This window comes from Ovis canadensis, chromosome 18 (assembly GCF_042477335.2).
Source record: "Ovis canadensis isolate MfBH-ARS-UI-01 breed Bighorn chromosome 18, ARS-UI_OviCan_v2, whole genome shotgun sequence".
Classification (NCBI taxonomy): domain Eukaryota; kingdom Metazoa; phylum Chordata; class Mammalia; order Artiodactyla; family Bovidae; genus Ovis; species Ovis canadensis.
Window position 1 is genome coordinate 55269501 of NC_091262.1, and position 24787 is coordinate 55294287.

Consider the following 24787-nt stretch of genomic DNA (forward strand, 5'->3'; position numbering starts at 1 on the left):
CATATATACATACCTATATTTGTGTGTGTGTATACACACACACACATTAGAAACCTATGTCCAGCACCAGTATGCCAGTATATTTTGGGGAAATGGCCATTTACCTTTTACTCTTGATAGAAATTGGCATGTTGATAAAGTTCATTTGCAGGCTGTGTTTGGAAGCCTCTGCAAGTTAACCAGGGAAATCTGAGTGCCCTCTAGTGGTGAGTGACCTAAATCTATGGTCCTTTTGGCCTAGGAGACCCAAGACCAGGCTGCATATTTGGGTGTATTTTTATTCAGCATGTAATATTCCATTTTAACTAAATCTTTTAAAGGAATTCAAGATAAATCTCTTCCTCCTTATATAGGGGAGTAATAAAAATGCCTTTTGATTTAAGAAGTAATGGCACTGGTGGCAAAGAAGCCACCTGGCAATGCAGGAGTCTTGAGAGACACAGGTTTGATCCCTGGGTTGGGAAGATCCCCTGGAGGAGGGCATGGCAGTACACTCCAGTATTCTTGCCTGGAGAATCCCATAGACAGAGGAGCCTAGGGGGCTACAGTCCATAGCATCACAGAGTCAGACATGACTAAAGCCACTTAGCATGCACCCACAGTAAGTTAGCAAAAGCGTTTAATAGATATTTTGCCAGAAATACACCCAGGTTCTGCTTTCAGTCCTGCCACCAGTTGGGTGTGTGTATCAGACAAAACACATAAACTCCTCATCTCAGAATGATGGAATTAAACTGGAAGAGCTTTAATACCCTCTCAGCTTTAGTGTTTGATGTTGCCGTGACTCTAGATAACTGAGCTGAGTTGCCTTACACCTCGAGCAGGATGGGAGAGTCTTTCAGGTCTAGATATTCAGAATTCAAGTGAGTCAGATGCAGTAGGGCATGTGTTATATTTGGATTCATCGTGCTGATGTGTTTTATAGACTGACTAGGTGTTTATTAGAAGTAGAGATGGGTTTGTCTTTGTATCCATCTAGTGTATAGCATGGGTCAGTGTAATAGAGCTCCAGCATTCTTGTTTGAATTTCATTTTCACACGAAAGCACATGATTTCTGTCTCTTCCCATCATTTTAGTTAGCTTCATTTTTGCCTTCTCTTCCGCTCTGACCTACTTATCCTATTTACTGTCCCTCAGCAGTTACTTAGGCACATCCACTTGACAGATTAGGAATTTTTCATCACTTAGAGAAGGGAGCTAAGTCTGCAGATCCGGAAGTGTCTGTCTGTACTTGAGGTGAAGTTCACGTGGCCCTCCTGTGGTCTAATAGCACAGCAGCTGGCAGGGCAGGGGCACCGGTCTTCTACTGACCTTCTTAAAGGGTTTCTACCCTCAGCCATCTGAAAAAAAGTCACAGTACAAATCCACAACTCTATTCTGCCTCATAAATAGTTCTGTTTAAACTGTCACATCAAAGATATCTAGGGAAGACTTCTCCACACCAGTTTTTAACAGGAAGACAAGGGAGCCCTTTAGAGGTGCCACCCATAGACACCCTGCATCAGCGCTCTGGTAGCTTGTACCTGGGAACCTGCCAGAGCAACCAACATTGTGCCCGGAAAGTAGCTTCCTTAGGCCTTGAAACGTTGAACCAGCAGCTGACTCAGTTGCAACCTGGAGCCAGCTACCCGGAACAGGTCATGACCTTTGTGTTTGCTTAGATTAGGAAAGCCCTCTGTGTCAATCCATATGGGAACAGACATGATTTAACCTCACAGAATTCCCAAGAAGCTCTTTACTCACAGTCTTTCTCCAGAGACATTACCACCCTATAGCTTTTAAAGGAGGGGGCGGTTTTCCAGAGCCTGCAGGGTTAGACACTGGGAAATTCAAAGTACCATTTACATATCTTCCTAGTACGGGCTTGTTCTACTTCTGGTAAGACTAACGTCATAGAACAAGGCAGATGGAATGTTAAAAAGAAACGACCTAAGCTCCAGAAATCAGGACAGAGATTCTGGCTTGTTGAAAACCGTTGTACTGAGTGGGAACTCTCTGGTGCAGAGTAGTGTCGGGTAGGGCAGCCTGCACCCCAGGGACCAGGCACAACAGTGACCTAAATCATTCGTGTTGCACTGCAGCCGCTCCCGCACCCTCTCCACATTCCACCCCGCCTGTGGGGCCGTTTAGTGCCTGAGGGCTTCTCTCAGGAAAGCTGGCCCTACCTGATATTTGGTAGATTGATTAAAGACTTCAAATTCCACAAATCAAGATGGTTCTTAGGAACCAACTGACGAGCCTCTCAAAATGTGTTCAGCTCCAGAGCCCCAGGTTTGCTGAACTCTCCAGACAATTCATAATTCAAAGGAGCAGTTCAAGCCCCCTTCTGCTAAATTGTCAGAGGGTGGCACCAATGAACAGCACTGTGTGGGAAAAGCCCAGGTCCTCCCCAGCTCGGTGCACACCTGCTGTGTGTGAAGGCACCAGAAACCTTGACACCCCTTTTGGTATTTGGTGCCTTTGAAGAGGCTTAAAAACTTCGTTTATTTGGGTTGGAGTGGAATGCAGTAGTGCTGCCTTTAGACCTGGACAACCAGGGTCCCCTTCCTGGGCCCCGTGCTTTAGAGGAGCCCCTCTAGCTCTCCTTCAGGAGCATCCCTCTCTGTGGGATAAGGGTGCTCACCCAGAGCCTGCAGGCTTCCGCATCCACCCCTTGACCACCCTTGAACTATCTGGATCCCAAGAGTTTAGTGGATACCTGGACATCCCAGTGCCTGCCGCCAGGGCCTCTGCAGGCCTCTCTCCCATTCGTAACCCAGGACTGACGGCAGGAATGATGGAGAGGCTGGGATGGTAAGAAGGGTATTCCACACACATGCATGAGAAGAAAAGTCAGGAATAGGCTGGGATCCCTATTTATATTCTTGTGCCCATAAATACAGGCTAGGTCTAGAATCCAGAAATGTCTTCTTCATTCAAAAATATCTTAAAAAAAAAATCTTTAGAACACTTATATTTTTATTTCACAAGTGCTTAAAGCCCAAAAGCCTGAGCAATTAGTTCCAGAACCTTAAAGCTCATATGGGTGATGCGGAACACACCGCCTTTACTGTAGCTGAGGGTGGGGAGCAGGGAAGGCCTCCATCCTGTCTGCACTGTGACTCAGCTAGTTGGAGGAACAAAGGGACCCTGTCAACAGTAAGCAACACTACCAAGATTTGCCATCAGGCCCTGCCAGGCCCCAGTGGGGAGCATGGCTGTCGTGCCTTCATTACTTTCCTAAAATCCCAAATACCTTTAGAGGTCCAGAAACCAGAAAAGGGCTTCTTGAAATAGGAGATAACTCCAGCCTGACTTAATGAGAAATCACAAAGTACTTGTTCAACTTGGGGCTACAGAAATATTGGCAAAAAGACCAGAGAAATTCTCCAGGGAAGTCATCCATTGCTGAAGCAGCAGCTTCTAAAGGAACTGAAATGTTCTCTCAGAAATTTACAGTAATTAATTGTTATTACAAAAGAATTTTTTTTTGAGGTATGGTGAAGCAGATGACACCACCCTTATGGCAGAGAGTGAAGAGGAACTAAAAAGCCTCTTGAGGAAAGTGAAAGAGGAGAGCGAAAAAACTGGCTTAAAGCTCAACATTCAGAAAATGAAGATCATGGCATCCGGTCCCATCACTTCATGGGAAATAGATGGGGAAACAGTAGAAACAGTGCCAGACTTTATTTTCTTGGGCTCCAAAATCACTGCAGATGGTGACTGCAGCCATGAAATTAAAAGACGTTTACTCCTTGGAAGAAAAGTTATGACCAACCTAGATAGCATATTCAAAAGCAGAGACATTACTTTGCCGACTAAGGTCTGTCTAGTCAAGGCTATGGTTTTTCCAGTGGTCATGTATGGATGTGAGAGTTGGACTGTGAAGAAGGCTGAGCGCCGAAGAATTGATGCTTTGGAACTGTGGTGTTAGAGAAGACTCTTGAGAGTCCCTTGGACTGCAAGGAGATCCAACCAGTCCATTCTGAAGGAGATCAACCCTGGGATTTCTTTGGAAGGAATGATGCTAAAGCTGAAACTCCAGTACTTTGGCCTCCTCATGCGAAGAGTTAACTCATTGGAAAAGACTCTGATGCTGGGAGGGATTGGGGGCAGGAGGAGAAGGGGACAACAGAGGATGAGATGGCTGGATGGCATCACGGACTCAATGAACGTGAGACTGAGTGAACTCCGGGAGTTGGTGATGGACAGGGAGGCCTGGTGTGCTGCGATTCATGGGGTCGCAGAGTCGGACATGACTGAGCGACTGAACTGAACTGAACTGGAGCATGTGATTACATCAGGAGTGGTTTGAAAATATCAGAAAGGAGTAAACTAGCTCTCTTCTCTCTGAAGGAGTAAACTAGCTTTCCTCTCCCTGAAGAAGTAAACTAGCTTTCCTCTCCCTGAAGAGTCAGAGGGTTTGCCTACTTTGGAGCTGGAAGAAAACGACATAGTCATCGAGTTAAAGTCTCACTTTTTAGATGAGGAGGCTGAGGCTCGGGTGGTGCCTGCCCTGCGCCCACGGTGCTGCTCTGTGACAGGGCTGCTGTTGGTCCCTGGGCTTCAGGGCCTTTGATCCTAGGGCTATACATTTGATAGCTTAAATTTGACACAGTTTTGAAAATTCCTAATCATCGGGAGTAGACAGTAGCAATTTCGTCTCTAAGAAAACTTGCATGAAGTGTCTGTCACCATTTGTTGTCTTGGTGTTTTCTGAATTAGAGAAGACGTTTTAGGGAAACACTGGGCTTTATTTGGTTGGAGGAGTTGGAAACTACGAAACATTTTGAAGAGTGTACCTGAATGTCTTGATAAGAGCTTGCTTTCCAAAATTGAAGTTCACCTCAGAGGTTTCTAAACATCTTTCTTTTTCCCCCTTTTAAACCTATGTCCATTGGAGGCAGGGCTGCAAGAGAAGAAAGCTGGCCCATGGACCCAAGGGAATTTGTGCAGCTAATCCAGTCTTTGGGAAGGGCAGGCATGGAGGGGTAAGAGGACCATGGGCCTCTCCAGCATGAGTTCCAGTCAGGTTAGGAGCAGTTAGTTAGCAGAATTAGGAACGATCCCCAAGGGATTGTTCCAAGCCATTCACCTGGGAAAGGGATATGAAAGTTCCAGATTAAACAGATCTGCCTTTGAGACTGTTTGGCTCTCCCTAGCCTTCACTCTCTCTGTTTCCTTTACATGTGTTTCTGAGTCCTGTAGATACAATATTCACCCCCTACTATTATTCCTCCTATCCCTCCTCTCCCTCCTCACCAGGTCCCTCTGTCTTACCCCAACTCCTTTGGTTCCATGCTTCTGGTTCTGTTTACTCAGGAACAGTGGAAGCAAGTTATGAGAAGCAACAGAGAGTTGTGTGTGGCAGGGGTGGGGAGGGACCACAAGAAATGACAGGTTCATTGACCCCAATTCTGACTTTGATGTATGTGTTATTTTACATAAGTCTATGTAAACTAAAAAAAAAAAAAAAATCACAGTTGTCTTTGTTGCTCTCAGAATAGGAGTGAGTATGGGAAACCTACTTAACAAAAAAAAACACCACTCCTTTTCAGTGACCTAATTAACAAAAGACCATACAAAGCATAAAAGTGAACAGAAGACTATTACAGGGAGAATATATCCAAAACTATGCAGAAGCCTCAGGATGATAATCTTCTTTACAGTAGTATTTGATTTTCTGTGGGAAATGTGAACAACTTAGCTCTTTGCAACTTAATCTAATTATATGAGAAATTGAGTTCAAGTATAAAAAAGTGAGAATATGTTTTTCCCCCCACCCTACTTAAAGAACTTTGCTTAGCGATGATCTTATTTAAAAAAAAAAGAAAAAAGAAAAATAAGATAAGGGACCTGAGAGCAAAATATCAAATCAGAAAGTTTAGTTCCGAGGCAGGGTTCTTGCGTGGACTTGCTTTTGAGGTCCTCTTTGAATGTATGCGCCTCAGTTTTCTCTTCCTAAAGGAGAACTAGACCACCAGAGTGGCATTAAAATACGAGTGTTTCATGATCCAGAGATCAAAATTCCAATATATAAACCAGAAACATTTCAATCACTTTAATTAAAAAAATGATTTCAAGTGGCACAAATATTACTGGGGCCCTACAGTATTTGACTCCAATCCACATTACCCAGAATTCAGAAAGGCTCTTAGGTTTCTGGGTTGAGAAGAGATGCAGCTTTATGAATCTGTTCTCTAAGAAGATATTTTTAGTTCCTGTCAGCTCCAACCTTAGGGTGCCCATTAGAGGAAACAAATTTCCTCAAGGATTTTTTAAGTCAGATGAGTTCAGTATAACCTGAAGGTTCAGTTCAGTCAGTTCAGTCGCTCAGTCATGTCCGACTCTTTGCGACCCCATGAACCAACCGCAGCACACCAGGCCTCCCTGTCCATCACCAACTCCCGGAGTTCACTCAGTCTCACGTCCATCGAGTCAGTGATGCCATCCAGCCATCTCATCCTCTGTCGTCCCCTTCTCCTCCTGCCCCCAATCCCTCCCAGCATCACAATCTTTTCCAATGAGTCGACTCTTCGCATGAGGTGGCCAAAGTACTGGAGTTTCAGCTTTAGCATCATTCCCTCCAAAGAAATCCCAGGGCTGATCTCCTTTAGAATGGACTGGTTGGATCTCCCTGCAGTCCAAGGGACTCTCAAGAGTCTTCTCCAACACCACAGTTCGAAAGCATCAATTCTTTGGCACTCAGCTTTCTTCACAGTCCAGCTCTCACATCCATACATGACCACTGGAAAATCATAGCCTTGACTAGATGGACCTTGGTTGGCAAAGTTATGTCTCTGCTTTTGAATATGCTATCTAGGTTGGTCATAACTTTCCTTCCAAGGAGTAAGTGTCTTTTAATTTCATGACTGCAATCACCATCTGCAGTTGGACCCTCTTAAAATAGTCATTATAGCTCATCACATTAATAGACCATCAGCCTATGCCTTTCTTTCCTCCTATTCCAAATGTCAGGGCTGAGGTGTGTTTGCCTGTTTATTGCCATGGGCCTTGGCATATAGGGCATTTTTTGGTCCCTGTTCACCTGGCTAGTAGCCCAAATGCCATTACTCTTGGCTTTGCCAGTGTGTACAAGTTGCTTATGAACCAAATAAAGATACGAACAGCTGGATTCTTATTTTAAAGGCATCACATGATTCTAAGAGGAAATTAGCTTTCAGGCTTTTGCCTTACATTGGATTTGGTCTGTGGTTTCCCTGTAGCGTTCCAGAAACTTGCATGATTATTAGGGGTTTGAGCCAGATAGTCAGATAGACAGGCTGTCACATGCCCACAGTACAGAATGACCTCACTGAACAACTCATGTTTCCAGGATGTTGAGAAATTCAGAACTTACTGAAGGATCTTGACCTTGTAATGTAAAGATGTCAGTGGTCGAAAAGATTCAGCAGTAAATTCTAATCTGAATTTCAAAACATTGGGCTAATTGTTCAAGGGGATATCTGAATTGCTGATCATCTTTTTGCCAGAGATGGAGCAGTCTTTCAGAGCAGTTTGCATCAATTCAAATAAGACTACATTAAAATGAGATCTTCTTCTATCTGAGCATCACCCTGGATGGACTGACATTTTCAGAGGCGCTAGGCCTTAAAACGAGGTCCTGCTGTATAGCAGAGAACTATATTGAGTGTCCTATGATAAAACATTATGGAAAAGAACATTAAAAAGGAATATCAGTGTTACATATGTATGTATGAGTGTGTATGTATAACTGAATCACTGCTCTACAGCAGTAATTAACACATTGTAAGTCAACTCTAGTTAAAAAAACACCACCTTGTCACCAAAAAAATACAACAGGGGGATTCTATAGGGCATTTCTTCATGCAGCCACCTGTGCTTCTGCGTTTTTTTTTAATACTTTGCTGTCATTCCTGCCTTGTTGTGGCTTCTAAGTTCTGGCTTCTGGGTCCAGCAAACAGGATTAAGTCAAAGGCCTAATATTCCAGTCCCAGGTTGGCCATGGATAAAGCAATCATCCATCTAATTGGAAGACATTATTATTAGGTGTAACAAAGCTTTTTTTTTTGTCTTTTCTGGGTCACTTAAGGACAGTTCCCATGGGCTCCTGAAAAACAGTTTATTCTGCGGAAGGACTATTTTCACAGAGCTTAATGAGGTATTAACACACAGCCTAATAGAAACTTAAAAGTCATTCACAGGATTGTCTCATTCTGTGTAGATGTACTTCACCAAACAAGTACAATAGCCTTGAACATCTGGAATTACTAGTGACTCATGTTTCAAAGATTTACTAATTATGAACTCTCCTTGTACATTTAATCACTCCCTGCTGAATGAAGTTTGTTTATTTGAAATAATTGATCTTTTTTTTTTTTTTAAACAGACCATGATCCTGCTCTTTGGTAATGAAAACCTAAGACAGTAAAGTGTAGACTTTAGAAATATTCAGCCATTGTTGTCATCACCCTCAGAGTTTAATTCTCTCTTCCAGTTCAGTTTCACAAAGGAAAAGTTAGGTACTCAAATGAAGGGGCTCCTGGGGAAAGAATTTGGCTCTTTCTAATTAGCTAGATGTCATAGTCTAACAATATTTTCTTCTTCCGCTATGCCCTGTCCTGACTTTCTACCAGGAACATCAGGAAGCTAAAGTGGCTCCCTAATTCTCAAATGAGTTTCAGAATGCTCCATTTATAAGTACTCCCTTGAAAATTGGAATTTTTATCTCCTTGGGAATTAAGTCAACATTGTCTTGCTTTTCTTTATTCATTTCTCCTAGTGATTGTTTTTTCCTTTAGCCTGTCTCATGCTAAGGGTGCTGTTTTGAAAAGGTATTTTTGGGGGTGGAAGTTTGAGGGGAGAGGGAGGGTGTATACTCAGCAGCCTTGGGCCTCTCCTGAGAAGTCGAGAACCAGAGCAGCTGAGCCAAAACTCTGGATGTAAATTCCCGTTACAATTACTAGCCATGTGACCATGGACAATAGCTTTGAGTCTCTTTGTTCCTATGTAAAATGAGAATAATGTTAGCACATACATCACAGAAACAAAGAGAAGACTGAAATAATATATGTAAAACACTCAACACAATGCCTGGAACATAATGAGTATTCAGTAAGTCTGGCTATTTACTGTTATTATTGCTATCTGGGAAGACATTGTTCTTGAGGTCAGGTCACACACTCTTACCAAAATTTACTTGCTTTATTTCCAGCTCTTAGTACATTCCCTCTCCCTCTGGCTAAAGGGTATATAGCTGCTCCATTTCTATGTCTGTTGTCCAGTGAGCCTAACCAAGGGGCAACTAGGTGTACCTGTGTACATGAGGTAATAATTTCTAGTATAAACACCAATTTTAATTTTAGGAAATCTGTTAAAAAAAAACTGCATGTTTAGACTAATTTACACTAGAAAAATTCCAAGTCATAAGTTATTATTTACTGAATGTTAACATTTCTATAACTAATTTCCTTAATAATAACCCTAGATAATGTTTAATTTGGATAAAGTACACATCATTTTGGATGAGATGGTATTAAATGGCTGCATTGTGGAAACGAACAGGGCAAGAATTCTTGCCCCTCTACTAATTCTTGATAAGATGTCAGACAGCTGAAAACAGAGAGGCTCTGCCAGACAACATCGCCTCAAAGGAAACGAGAACACCGTGGAGTGCCTCTCAACATCGCTGGCCCCCAAGAACCTGGAAGACCAAACACTGCAAAACGGGCTATCCTTCCAAAGACTTTGAAACAGGTGTTTTCCACAGTTCCTAAACGGAAAACAAAAGTGTGTTTTAAAATACGATGTACAAAGAAAAATTTTCTCTAAACAGAGAGACGTTTTATTTTCTGACCATAAGCATTTTTTTTTCCCCTCACTTGTTTAGATTTTGTGTAGTACTAAGGGAAACTTTTTGGTCTCTGCTTGACTTTGCGAAGAGATAAATTCAGGAATAGCACCACCGGGTGGGAAGAAAATGAGAGAGCTCTCCATTGGCCAATAAACTGTTAAAATTAACTTGAAAACTTTGAATAAAAGTTTTCTGAATGCTGTCTTTCTTTAAAAACTCAAAAGTTTACCAAATGTGTGTACCTAATGAAAAATTCTTTCCAATTTCTAAAAACCTGATACACATTTTATAGGTACTTAACAATTACAATGCCATCATGTAATTAACTCTACAAAGAATGTTACTATAATGAGTGGCCAAACATTAAGACAGCACTTACTGCTATCCTGAAGGCTTCCCAGGTGATTTCAGTGGTAAAGAATTCTGCCAATGCAGGAAGACACAGGTTCAATCCCTAGGTCAGAAGATCCCCTGGAGGAGGAAATGGCAACCTGCTCCAGTATTCTTGCCTGGATAATTCCATGGACAGAGCCGCCTGGTGAGCTACAGTCCTTGGAGCTGCAAAGAGTCAGACAGCTGAGCGATTGAGCAGAGAACTGACTATCCTGTGTGCCATATTGTAAAGGGTTTATCTTATTAGTAAATTTATTGGTAAATGAAATTTAGTTCAAAGTCTAAAACTGGAATGCAAGAGACTATCAATTCAGGTTACTCTGAAATGCATCCACCCTCTCTCATTCCTTCAACCCCTTCTCCTGGAATGTCCTAAAGCAAAGAAGACTGCTAAGCCACTATAGAAGAGCAATGCCCTGATCCTCCCAAACCATTCTATAGTTGTGCTTTTGCTGCTTCATCAACAGTATAAGATGCAGAACTGCCTTAGGTAACAGCATGTTCACGTGCACGTTAAGGGTAGGAGGGCAAGTACAGTGGAGGAAGCAGAAATATAGTCTTGATACATGAAGATATCATGCCATCCTATGGAATTCCAAGAGTTACTTTACCTATAACACTCTGCCCTCCAAAGGAGGACATAAATGGACATTCTAGGTACTAATTCATTCACTATTAATTTCTCACTCTCTCGTGTATGTGTAGGAGGAATTTTGTTAAAAGTCTTTGTTTCTAAAAGTTCCCTTATATACTTCAAAAGTTTGCATCTATGAAGACCAAGGCAACCAGTCAATGAATTCCCAAAGCAGATCTTGTTCTGGACTCAGTTCAGGAAGGCCGAGGAAAAGCTTCTGACCTGCCAGAACAGTGAATGGTATGCATCAAGAAACCAAGGTTTGGGGAAAGCCCAGTCTAGATCAAAGTGCTTTGGAGGTCTTTCTGAGACATTAGTTGGAAAACACTGTCCTAGTTGATAGGCACTTAATCAGTAGCACATTCAGGTAACTGCTGAAACTGGTACACCAGAAGTAACGAGGGAGTGCATAAAATTAATTTTTGGGTCATACCAAAATAGCATTTAAATAACATGTTGGCACAGATTTTAGTACCTTGAGAGAACAACAAAAAAATACTAGGTAGATACCACTGGAAAAAATACTCCATGTGGAGACCCAAGTAGATGTCTCATAATACTTGACTCATACAAAGTGAACTACAATGTGACTCTCCGTCTGTGACAGCCTGTGTCATCTCATTTCAGGTTTCTTGTTCAACTGTGACTACTAGCTAAATGATTTTCACACTCATAAAAGTTATGTCTCAGATTGGGCAGCTTTACCTTGTCCTTGGACTTTTCATTCTAGATTCCTGGCATTTTAGAGTTACTCTCTGTATAACAAGACTCATCAATTTTATCTGCTGTAGCAATGTGCTAGACCAGGATTCAGCAAACCTTTTCTGCAAAGGGCCAGATCGAATAAGTATTTAAGGCTTTGTGGGCCATATGGTCTCTGCTGTAACCACTCAGTTCTGCCATTGTAATGCAAAAAGATCCATAGATAATATATAAATAAATCAACATGGCTATGTTCTAATAAAACCATTTATTTATGGACACTGAAATCTGAATTTCATAAAATTTTCACATCATATTTTTAGTCTTTTGAGTTTTTTCAACTACTTAAAAAAATTCAAAACCATATTTAGTTCATGGCCCACACAAAAGCAAATGGCAGGCCAGAGTTTGCTGACCCCCGTGCTAGACTAGGGGCTTCCTAGGTGGCTAGTGGTAAAGAGTCACCTGCCAGTACAGAAGCCGCAGGAGACACGGGCTCAGTTCCTGGGTTGGGAAGATCCCCTAAAGCAGGAAATGGCAACCATTTGCAGTATTCTTGCCTGGAGAATCCCATGGACAGAGGAGCAGGCATGCGGGGGGAGGTTGGGGGGCTACAGTCCGTGGGGTTGCAGAGTTAAGATATGACTGGGCCACTGAGCACGCATGTACTTACTAGACTTAGTCTTGATAAAAGTTGGCTACTGACAGATGTTTTAGAGACTTGAATAATGGCAATACTACACACAGAAACTGGATGTTAATTCTAGCGCTAATGTAAAGTTCTAGTCATGCACCCACGACTTTTTTGAGACAACCACCACTACTGCTTTTGGATTAAAGCCTCGGTCATATGTTTAAATATTGCTATTATGCTTTATTAACTTTTATTCTCACAGAGAACTGTGAAGCTAACAATAAGGTGAATTATTTAAATGCTGCCTCTGATTACACAGTCACAATATTCTCATGCAGAGAATAGAAACACTACTCAAATGACTGACTGCAGTGGGAGAAATCTCTAATGTAGAAAGGAAAGGTACCTTTTAATCAGGTAAATAGTGGGTGATTCCCAAAAATGCTTCTTACTTCTATAAAAACCATCTGGCTAAATCAGGCCTAGTGACTTTACTTTTACCTAAATGCATAGATATGATAAATCAAAACAATTTGGAAAATGGAAATAGAGCCCCCCTTTTAAAAAGGAGGAAACAACATTATCCCAGTGGTTTCTTTTCACACCAACACAACATTCAAAAATTATTCTTGGATCTGAGACTTACATATCACTGAAGATACAAATGGTAAGTAGCAATTTGGTGTTTAAAAAGTTGACACAAAAACATGGCTATTTTTAGCTGAGGAATACTTTAAGATAGAATGCAAGAGTTGGATCACAAGCAAGTGGCTATGTATTTCTGCTAGTTTTCCAACCTCAGTAAAGTGTATTTACATAGAAAAAACATTTCTTCCTGTAGTAATTTCAAAAAATGAAATGTCAGTGATTCAGAATGACAGGTATTTAAGCTCTCAGTCTGATGGCTGCAGTGAAACAGTGACATGACACAGTTTTGTACGCTGCAAACATTTTAATGATTATTGTTAAGCATACATTTTGGAAATTTTTTTTTTTTACTTCAAACTGCAACAAGTTAAATAAATGTTTATAATATACAAAGAAAATACAACCAAAAGTAAAACTTGCTTTAAGTGTGCCTTGCATCTAAACCAGTGTTTTTTTCCTCCCCCCCTTAATATATCTTTTATTTTTGAACTGCACAAACACACTTAAGAATTTGATCTTTATAGTATGGCATTTAGGAAATAAAAATATACTCCCACCTCAAAGAAATAAAAAGGTTGTGCATGATTATATGCCAAACAAAAGAGAGAACACTAGATATACTCTGATAGTGCAGGCATCATTAAAGAGGAAAAGAAAAAGCTTGAGATGCTCATTAACTCTCTATGTTTTAAGGAAGCAGGATTTCTGACCAAGTAGCTTAAAAGCCAGCAAAACAGGGATCAGTGATGGCAACTGTAGTGTATGAAGTATGAAATGACAAACTTTACACAAATACACTGTTAGAAATTTGCCAGTGAACACTGAAGATCTGAGAAGCTGCTCTTTGGAACAGTCAAGTAGAACCACCTTATTCCAGTCACATGAGCCCTTGTAGCAACACACAGTGTTCTGTGCTATGTACTTGCTGGCTGGATAGTTAAAGGATTTGTTTTGTCATTAGCAGCTAACAAACTTATTCCACGTGTTCTTAAAGCCTTAATGGTGGAAAACAAGGCAAGTGTCATTAGCATGGAGGATCATATACTTCTCTGCAAACAAACACAAGAGGCTTCACTAGAATTTTAAGTCTCTGATGTCTCCCATTGCACTTCAAAGCTCAATTGAGATGAAAGCCTTTCTCCATTGTAGCAGCTAGCAGACGCTCTCTCATGATCTCCTCCGAAGAGTATTCTGGCAACTTTAGATAATGCACACATGTGTTCACTGATGGGTAGCTTGCATCAGTAGCATCAACCTACACAGGAACAGAATGGAAAATAATAGAAGACCATGACTTCAAATACGCATTTCTTTCAACCCTTAGGTAACTACATTTGGTTTACACTGTCCAATAGCTAGAGTTTGTACCTTGCGTACAACTGTGAGCCTGGGATGCAAGTTAGCCAGTCCCCCTGGGGGCAGAGTTGAACAACCAGTGGTAAACTGCAGAAATGCTTTCCTCTCGTCTGAAGACATACCACATAAAACCCGCACGAACCGAAGGAAGCCAGGGCTACAAGAAGAAAAACAGAGTTATAGTGATCTGATTTAAAGGAAAACTACTACCACTACTTTATAAGCCAGCAATAACCCCCCAAAACGAATATCCACATGTCAAAAGAACCACATATCTAGAGACTTTTGGGTAAGTATGAAATGAGCTGATGCAAACTACTTAAAAAATATCCTTCAAAGACTGTGTTACAAAGGCATATAGGAATCAAATATGCAACAAAGCCAGCAAATCAGAAAAGCTCAAAGGAAATAGTGATTTAATGACTAGGAATAGTAAATGGGGACAGAGATTTTTGGAGTTTTTTCTCATTCTGGGTACCGATTATGCAGGTGTGTCCATTCTGTGAAAATTCTTCAGGTTCTACATGCAATTTGTATACTTCTCTGTTATATTCAATAAAAAGTTTACTTTAAAAAAGCTATATATACAATGTTACTTAAGTTTAATACTTTCTCATTTACATTACTTTGAAAACTTATATAAATCACAACTAAATACAATGTCCTGATATGCGGCGAACAGGAGTGAACTGAGTGCTATTAGACATCACTGGAATAATCAACAGAGCTAGAATGTACACCATGGATTAACTAGTAATATGGAATCACGAATTTCCTAACAAGTATGGGTATGTGAGAGAACCTCACAATGTACATTAATACATTGCAGAGTAAAGGCAGATGGTATATGCACCGTATCCTCAAATGGTTCAGAAAAAGTGTGTGTGTGTGTGTATGTATGTGTATGTGTGTGTGTGTGTGTGTGTAGAGATATAATGTAAAAGTACAGCAAAATGTTAAGTACTGGTGATTCTGGGTAAAGAATACATAAGAATTCTTAACTATTCTTCAACTTTTCTTTAAGTTTTAAAATATTTAAAAATAAAGGTTAATATAAAAGCAATAAAGCCTAAGGGTATAGTGAGTAAAGGAATCTTAACATTAACCAAGATTCAGGTGACTTTCTATATAAACTCAGGCTTATCCATGAATATGCATCTTGATAATGGTGAGACTTAATTGCTATCTCATTTTATGCATATAATTCACTGAGTCATTTAGAGAACCTGCCATTCTAAGATAAACAATATGTCTATCTTAGAAAATAACCAACACATACCTGTCACGTGTATAACCCAACTTAGGTTCAGTATAATTAATAATATCCTCTGCTGCCCAGGATGGCGACTGATTTCCACAAAGAATCATTTGGACCTCTTCATGGCTGAAGGAACTTAATTTCTCCATTGGAAAAACTTTATTAAACCCATCTACATTTTACACACAGCAAAAAAAAAACACAACTGAGTTTCCAAGTTACAGTTTCAAAATCACCAATTTCAAATCAAAATACTCAACTAAATGGACAGAAGACAAATATAAATATTTGAAAAAGCAAAAAATTAAAGTAGCTTGAAATAAAAACTGTGCTAGGGTTTTAAGCACAGAAATCTTTGCTTAGTATCACAGATGTATATATAGAGAGACTATTCAGACACTATGGTCAGTAGCCAAATTCTGATAATTTCCCAACCAATTCTTTATGTCATACAAGCCAGCCGAAGCAAAGTTCTCATTTTTAAAACTAGTAAGTGATAAACAGGTCAATATATTTTGCCTCACTCTTTACCTTAAGACTATAGGTTCTAATATAGTTTAATTCATCCTGATCATGTATGCAACCTTACATCCACTTACAAATGAAAAAATAGAAGCCAAAGTAGGTCCCTCATTACTGAGGAAGAGCAGCTTAGGGTATGCTACAGCTTGAAAATGTTTCACTCTGTTCTGGGTACCCTATAGGACCTAACTGTTGGGAAGACCAAACACTAGAGGACAAATCTAGAGATCACTAGCATAGTCTAATTTCTGAGCACAGCAGTACCTTAACTTCCGTGTCTCAAAGTAAAAGGAGAGGGATTAAGCTAAAGACCCTAGAAGTTACCTCTGAAGGCTTCCATCTGTTTCTGAATACCCGTATGCATGCAAAAGTCAAACATCAAATCCACATATTCTTCCGCATTATCCATTGTTATCATCTGCAAAGGAAAATTTGTCATGGTCATTGTTAATATCTAGGAATATTTTAAGAGGATTTTTCTGAATTTACAAACATTTTAAAAGCAAATTTGTACCTCGTCTTCACCACTTGGCTTGAGATCCACAGCTGTAAAACCATATATTCTTGAGGAAGGGCAAAACTGGAAATTTAAACTGGGAGGGCAGAAAAAAAGAATTAGATTGACGTTCAACTAACACTGGTGTTTAGTTTTAAAACACTGCTGCCAAAACCATGAACCCTTCCCTACACTCAACAATAACAAAATCACTCTACCAGATAGATGTTAAATATGGGGCCTTTTAAAATGCAAACCCCTGTGCAGGAAAACTATCTGGACAACTGTTACCAAACCTGGTTTTGCAGAGGTCGCATGAAACATCACCTTTCATGTTTCCATGTTTCACTTCCTCCTTATGGCACAAAATTAATGAACTAAAGATTTCTGCAATGAATCACGGCAGCAACATGTTTCTAAGATTTTTTTACAAAAACAACCTGTTGCTTTATGCAAGTTACTAATGCTCTGTTGTTATTCTCACCTCAAATCAAACCTTGAATATATTAAACATAACTTCTCAATATTATCAAAAGAAGGAAGGAAAAAAAGGAAAGCAAAGCCTTACAATCAATCCAAAGTCACGGTTAAACTTAACAAGGATGTAATAATTACGTGGATACAAATTAATAGAATTTTATGAAAAATCTGCAATATCCTAGTTAGTTAATGCAACCACTGGGGACCAGGCTTATTGCAAATTACTGAAGACAAAGGAACAAAAGCTTTAGACCTTACTCATCAATGAGGCTGAAGCATGTATATACATATATATAAAAGTATATATAAGTGAATTAATATATATATATGTAAAGCTTACCCTAAATCCTCTATGCTAAGTGGAGGCCCAGAACCTGATGGATTCTTCAGCACTAGTTCTTGTAATTTTGTGTTCTTCTCATCTTCAGAAAGACCTTTGTTGCTTAAAATCTGACGCCTCTTGATGGCAAGGTCTTTAATTTCTTTTAAAAATCTGGCTCTGTGTGGGTTTACTAGTTCAAAGTCTTCCCAAGTTAAAATTCCATTAAACCAAGCTGGCGGTTTTGGTTTGGGGGGATCTAGAATGAATTCTGATTTTGAATCCTCCTCAAAACTTCCTACTGAGAGTGAGTCATGCCCTTCTTCTGTAGAGGCTTCAGACTGACTTTCAGTGCAGTGTAGGTCTCTGTCACCTCGTGACTCATAAATCAGTTTGCTCATATTACTTTTAATGTCCCCCATACACATAAGTTTAAAGAAAGGTTTGGAAATAGGTAAGTCCACAAGTCTGTTGTCTTGAATGCATTTGGCCAAGAAAATTCCAAGGAAATGAAAGAGTTTTGTGATCCTTTCAAGCTCATCACTGTCTTGTGGAAATGGAGCTGTAAACAGTCCACATGATCTCTGCACATAGTATCCGGGAGGTTTCAATCCACCTCCAAGATCGACCTGATATTTTTAGGAGGAGAAATGCAAATAAAATCAAAAGACCCATAAACATTAAACATCTTACCTGTGCTATATAGCATCTATAAACACACTTTATTAAATATGTTTTGTTGACTAAATTTTATCTTTTAATAATATCAAGATTATTCAATAATAAAAGCAGAGTCAGAAAACCTGACTTATGTTCTGGAAGCATATCCAATTTTTAACTTTCTAAAAGCTGAATCGCAAATCAAATCATGAAATAGGAAATAAATCTTACATGACGAGATTCATCATCTGGAAAGTTGTCATCACAAAGCCAAGCTCCCAAGTCAGTTCTCTGGAATTCTGCTGCTACCAGAGCATAGAACTCTAACGTGGGCCCCAAACCAGTTCCTTCTTCTCCTAAAAATTCAACCTAAACATGAACACATAAATTATGAGGGAAAGTAAGCTTAAAAAAAAATCATTTCTGTAATGATCCCATTCTTGCCAAAACCCAGTCCTACTGTGATACATGTTTTTTTTAAATAGCAGTGGTATAATATAAGCTACACAACAGTTTCTATTTTAGTTTTTCTAAAGAGAAACTTGATTTGTTGTACACTATTCCATATTCAAACACTGTGGTTAGCACTGTTCATACATCAATTTACTTCTCACAACAAACCTACAAAATAAACTATCATCTCCTTTTCACATCAAAGCAAACCAAATTTTAGATAAAGAGGTTATATCATTTGCTTGAGGAGATGATGATATACAGATCTGTGTGTGTGTGTGTGTGTCTATGTGACACTAAAACTAAACTCCTTCACTTATTTCTGACTTCTAGCAATCACTTTAAGGATTTTTATACATAGTCCATGTATTCTAGAAATCTGAGGCAGCTTATAAAAATATACAGTACATGGTAAAATAATAATTAAGAATTATCTACATTAGAGGAATATATGGGTAAAAGAACAGATGAAGGCACAGAAACTTCTTCTTTCTTCTTTTTGACTGATCCGCGTGGCGATTGAACCGGTGTGCCCTGCAATGGAAGTGTGGCGCCCTAACCACTGGACTGCCAGGGGATTCCCAGGCACAGAAATTTGAAAGTGAAAGCCATAAGGCGTATACATTTTTTAGAGATGTATCTCATTTACCACAGTCTGTGATCCAAAAAATCACACATCAGGGGGCTGACATCTGTGACAGGAGAGGTATTTCTTTGTCTCTCATATATAAGGAATATAATCAACAATGCCCACAGTAACATCTCTGCAGTAAATATACTGAATTTCCTACTGCCAATTGCTATAAAATTTCTCAACACAGAAATAAAAACCCAGGCTACAACACCAAGCACAATTTAAGTTAAACAATACTACAAAACACATGTGCTCCAAAGAAAGCAGGTATCTTGTGGCACAGCATTAATTAATATAAAGGTAAAATTTGGAGTATCAGAATCCTTTGTGGAATACAATTACTTGGTTCAGGCTTTGCTAAGAAATGAGTGGTGTCCTTCAAACGGACCAAGCACTCTCCCACTTCATGAGTGAAGATATTCTCTGCTGCTCATTACGCCATGAGATCCTGACCCTGAGGGGGTGAGCTAACATCCTCTCATGAAAGATGCCCTGCCAGAGGAGAAGGCCTTTGCCCAGAAGGCAGAGGAATCCCTCTACACTTGTATCTAATGCAGTTTTTTTTTTTCTTAATGAAGTTTTTATGCGGTGGAAGAATAGAGATTGACTCTCTAGTTGTCATTCCTGCACAGTAAAAGAAATTTATATAGCAGTACCTCAAGCACTGATTTCCGATCTGCGTGTATTTGCATGACATTCTCAGCCCACTCCATCAGTGATTCACCACGTGGAACTTTTACTCTTTCATGCTTGAGACGACCAACACGGAACTCTCCAGGATCATCTCGCCTCACACTACTTGTGGTCCTTGTTCTTTCCACAGTGGCCTCACGTCGGTTTTGTAGCCACACAATTGCTCTGAAATAGAAAAACATCTCTGTAGCTGTAGCCTACAGCAACAGTTGATTGTACTACTACACAAGCAACAAAATTCAAAAGATTTAAGACTTTTTAAAATAGTATTTTTTCAGGTGATCAAATACAGTAATCTTTTTTTAAGTTTCCTTAAACAAACTGAGAAAATACTGAGTCTGTATTCTCCCTTTTTATTTTAGCAATTAGCAGATCAAAATAAAGGTCTGTGGTCCAATCCCACACAACACATAAAAATATTGACAAACTCATAATACCTAATAACATAAACAAACATTTCCTAAATCAGAGAATATAAAAATGGTTAAGCTATCTTTATTAAATAACTGAATCCACCACTGAAACAGTATTGTGAGTTTGAAACATTTCCTTTGTAACAATGCAGAGCTAACCCATCTAGTATGAAAGAAAGACTCCTGAACTAAGAAAAACAAGATGAAAGATCTACCATATGTGCTATAACTTTTTGGGTACCCTGAGACCAATCAGCTATATACTTTGAGAATCAATTTCCTCACTTATAAAAATCAGGGAGTTCCCTGGTGGTCTAATGGTTAGCATTCAGTGTTCTTTACTGCCTACAGTGTTATGCGCACAAATGCTTGGTAAAGGATATAAAATGCTACAACAAATGTAACTTATCAGGGCAACAGGCAGATCCATTAAAATTATAACTTTTTTACATCTACTTTGAAATTACTCTGGGTATTCAATCATTCAACAAATATTTATGGAGCAACCACAGTGAGAACAGTACAATATACATACAGTACATACAGTACAACATACAATGAGGGCAGTGAACAAAACTGCCAGAAATTCCTGCCCTCATGAAATTTCATCTAATGGAGACAGAAAAACAAAAAGTAAAATTTATAGTATGTTATATGGTAGCAAGAGAAAAATAATGGCCAAAAGATAATATTTTAATGTTATATCAAAGCTATTTTCAAGCATTAAATTTAATATTCTTGGGAATTTCAGCAACAAAAAATTTATGTAAACCACTTAAATACTGTACAATAAATGCTAGCTTATGGAAAACACAGTACTTAAATCCACACTGTTCTAAGAGTGCTTAGGTACAATCAGAAACCAAAAAATGTTTAAATGTTGCCAACTCTTTTTTTTTTTAACTTGGCCATGCCACACAGCTTGAAAGATCATAGTTCCCCCCACCAGGAACTGAACCTTCACCCTTGGCAGTGAAAGTGTGGAGTCCAAACCATTGGACCATCAAGGAATTCCCAAATATTGACAACTCTTTCCAAGAAACTCTTTCCAATATATTCTCTGCATCAGTCTTGATATAAAGTACAGTTTAAGCTTATATAAAACATTAAAAAAGACATTTATTCCAAAAATATAAAAAGACACACTTCCTACCTTGATGCACCAAACGCTGTACATGTGAAATAAAGCTGTCTAGTTTCAAACGGTATTAGAAAAGGACACTTGCTGGTTAACTGTTCACACCAGTCTGGCAGAGCTCCACTTGCCAATGCCAACGGTTCCTGCAAATTAACAAATAACAAAGTCCTATTATTAACAAAGACAAAGGGAGTCGATTCTTAACAGGAGAAATGGTGGGAGGAAGAAAAAGAAGGAGAGGTAATACTTTGAAAGTCCAACAGATTCAAGAGTTCAACTATCTGGTTTTATTACCTCAATTTGCTGCAAAATTTTTGTTGTGATTTTTTTGCTAGTGAATTCATCTGGTGGAAAAGTAAACTGAGGCTGCTCATCACCTTCTGTAAAAGTAATAGAATTAATAAAAATATAAACTGACTTATTTGTTTAAATGCCACAGAAATGAAACAAGGATTCTTACAGACCTTCCTGGGATATTCTTGAGTAAGGGTCACTTGCAACTATATACAGAATACGCAGGAGCTGAAGGACGTCTTCCACACCACATGAATTCTGCCCGTTGCCTGCTTTGGCCTGAGGTTGTTCTTTTGTCAAATTAAGAATATCACTACTTTGAAGAGTAGAAATGGCCCCCTGGTTTAACCCAGACTTTGTTCCATGCTCACAAAAATCCTATAGAAACAGGAAAACCAGCCATTAATCATTTTCAAGAAAAACAATATATCATCCTATTAGTATTAATGGGAAAAAGCTCGAATTCTTAAAAAAAAAAACAACAAACTGCGTTCTTTTAAAATAAAAACAGTATCACCCAAGTCAAGGCTTAACGTATTCTAAACCAATAAAATTCTCAAAATATAACTACTGAAAGCCACAGTTAAAACTATGTATTTAGATCCAATGCCACAAACCAAATTTGAAATTTTAGCATTGGCATATTAACAATGTTAATTCAACCTCATTTTTTAGTATGTCCCAACGAACTGCTCTTCTGTAAGAATACTTAAAAAGCTGCAAACAAAGCAAAGCCATTCCCAATCAAAACAGTGTCTTGATGCCAATATATACCTTATATGCAGCTATGAGCTGAGAACAATTTCTGTTTTTCCTAATACTTTTATTAGTGCCAGTTAATTTCCAGTGGCGCAGGAAAGCGGCGTCTGCATTCTTCTGCAGGTAGGTTATCAAGTCATTCTTTGGTAATTCATCAGTGCCAAGGTACTGTTCCACATGCTCTATAGACCAACAACCCTACAATAGGAAAAACCAAATGTTGGCCTTTCCTGATTATAAAGTCTATGCTATTTCACATGCATTTCATAAGGTGGCTTCAAGATCATGCATTCAAGCTAATCTGAAGAATCCCATGTTGCTGATTTCTCCCTCAACTGTTCAACTGAAACACAGTGTTAGTTTTCCTTTGCTTTGCTTTTTCTTTTACTAAGTAGCCAAGAATAAAGATTCATTTCCTAAAAATACTTACCATTTTTCCATTTTCCTTTTCTTTGTCAGAATCCTTCATTTCTCTGTACATAATTCTAAACATGAAGATATTATTCAAGTTAATTCATAAATCAAATGATCTGGGTTACTTCCAATAAGGTTTCAATTCTTTAAAAACATATGATGAGGTCACTATATGCTTAAACACTGAACTCGGAGAATTTATTAAGAAAAAGTATTAATCTGTTAAACTGGGCAAAGTAGCAGAAATCATATTCCTGAAAAAGTTGTGGCTTATAAATTTAGCATTATTAAGAAGAAAACATATATCAAACCTGGAACTTTTAAAGAAATGAATATGCTACACCTTATATTATAGCTTTCACATACTGTTATAAAAATGAGACGTGTTTTTATCTAGATGGATAAGAATAAGAAGGACCAAGAGCCCTTATGTTCATGTAAGGCAGTTGAGATCAAATTGTCAACTTTAATTATTCCAATTAAAACTGAAGGAAGAGTATGCCATGATGACCTTCTGTTGTCTCAAAAAGACCTACTTTATTAAACATTATATAAGATTATCAATGATGTTAACAGAACATCAGATATAGAAACTAAGAAAAATAAAGTCATGCAGGATGACTATAACAGTTATAATATTAAATTATATAAATTTATATTACTACATAATAAATCTTATGATAGGTAATACTTACTGAGCACCCTCTACATCCCAGATAGTACTGAATCTACTTTATATATATTAATTTACGGATTCCTCACAACTACTCTCATTTTACAGATTAGAAAACATAGTACTAAAATGCTATATAAATTTTGCCCAAGGTCATTGGCAATTATTTGTTGAACAGATAAATGAATGAACAAAGAGAGGTATGCTTAACTAAGAGACCCCAAACAAATATAGAAAATATTTACTATTTCATATACAATCCCAGTCAAAGAGTTCAACAATCACTACATGAGGAATTAGTCTAAAGCTCCTTCCAGTTATAAGCTTTAACTTTTATATATCAGGAGTCAGAAATGTTCTTATCTATTCCTATAAACTGAGAGAAGTTAATCTTTTCTGTTCTTATAATACAAAAAATAGAAAATACAATACTTGGCTTGTATACTATGAAAATATCTACTTAAAATATTAAATTAAAACTTCTTACGTGTATGTTGGCTCCCAGATACGCCTAAGTTTATCTGATTTCACATTGCCATTACATGACAACTGAAGCAATTTCTGTACATAGTAAAAGATGGTTGATCTGAAATTAGTGAGTGGTAATTCAACTTCACGAGTTGTTCCAAGACCTGTTACTTTTAAAGTGAGGGCTAATCGAGGTGATGGAGTACATTCAACTTCTTCCAAAAGCTCTGAATGAGGAGTTCCTAAAAATACAGAAGATGTGAAAAACATTAAAACAAGCAGTCCAGAAAGAGTACTGTGCCATCAGGAGACAGGTCACATGAAATCTAAGCTCTTCTGACATAAATAATTTAAAGAGATCAGCTACTTAAGATTCTCTTGGTGTCAACTTTTTTTGTAAATGAGAAGAATATACCTATGTTACTTAAAGGGTTCTAGGGTAGAATTTATGCATATGATATGAATCTCTTGTTTTTATTACGATATACATGACAACTATGAGTATTTCAGAAAATTTTATTTTTATAAATGAGAAAACTCTGAAATTATTAATATCTTACATCCAGAGAAAATCACATACTCAGTTAAAGACCTGTCAACTTTTTATGTATACTGAATGAATGTGTTATGAAGTACATACACACAAAGACAATTAGGTTCATAAGTATTTAGTGATGTACTCTCTTTTTAAATCTCAGGAATCTTTTCCTCATAGCATGATACAGTGTTATAAGGTATTATTTTATTCACCGCATGACATTCCATTGTACTTTAACTAAAACAATTCCATTCTCAAAACATAATGAAGGTCATTTCCAAGTTTTAAAAAATACTTCTGTAATCATCTGTGTATACAGTGAATACTTGTATGATACCAATTTGTAGCAGTAAAAATATGAAATACAGTGTTAAAGAGCTCTGTTGAAAATTT

At 38.4% G+C, this 24787-nt stretch overlaps 2 protein-coding genes across 3 annotated transcripts in view; one reads left to right on the forward strand and one right to left on the reverse strand.

Moving 5' to 3' along the window:
• Positions 1-9990, forward strand: part of AP4S1 (adaptor related protein complex 4 subunit sigma 1) — a 45432-nt gene extending 35442 nt beyond the window's left edge. For both annotated transcript variants that reach the window (XR_011250292.1, XM_069559465.1), the window contains exon 6: positions 9450-9990. Coding sequence is in view for 1 of the 2 variants with exons in the window: in XM_069559465.1 (XP_069415566.1) it covers positions 9450-9578 (129 nt within the window). In the remaining variant the exon portion in view is untranslated. The remainder of the gene's footprint in view (positions 1-9449) is intronic.
• A 3120-nt stretch (positions 9991-13110) lies between these two features.
• HECTD1 (HECT domain E3 ubiquitin protein ligase 1) overlaps positions 13111-24787 on the reverse strand; it is a 71364-nt gene continuing 59687 nt past the window's right edge. The window contains exons 29-42 of the mRNA XM_069559429.1: positions 23876-24098; positions 22732-22786; positions 22317-22499; positions 21713-21920; positions 21543-21628; positions 21264-21391; positions 19661-19862; positions 18149-18286; positions 17279-17886; positions 16477-16555; positions 16287-16380; positions 15462-15612; positions 14195-14339; positions 13111-14081 (exon numbers count right to left, since the gene is read on the reverse strand). Coding sequence (XP_069415530.1) covers positions 13944-14081; positions 14195-14339; positions 15462-15612; positions 16287-16380; positions 16477-16555; positions 17279-17886; positions 18149-18286; positions 19661-19862; positions 21264-21391; positions 21543-21628; positions 21713-21920; positions 22317-22499; positions 22732-22786; positions 23876-24098 — 2438 coding nt within the window. The 3' untranslated portion in view covers positions 13111-13943. The remainder of the gene's footprint in view (positions 14082-14194; positions 14340-15461; positions 15613-16286; positions 16381-16476; positions 16556-17278; positions 17887-18148; positions 18287-19660; positions 19863-21263; positions 21392-21542; positions 21629-21712; positions 21921-22316; positions 22500-22731; positions 22787-23875; positions 24099-24787) is intronic.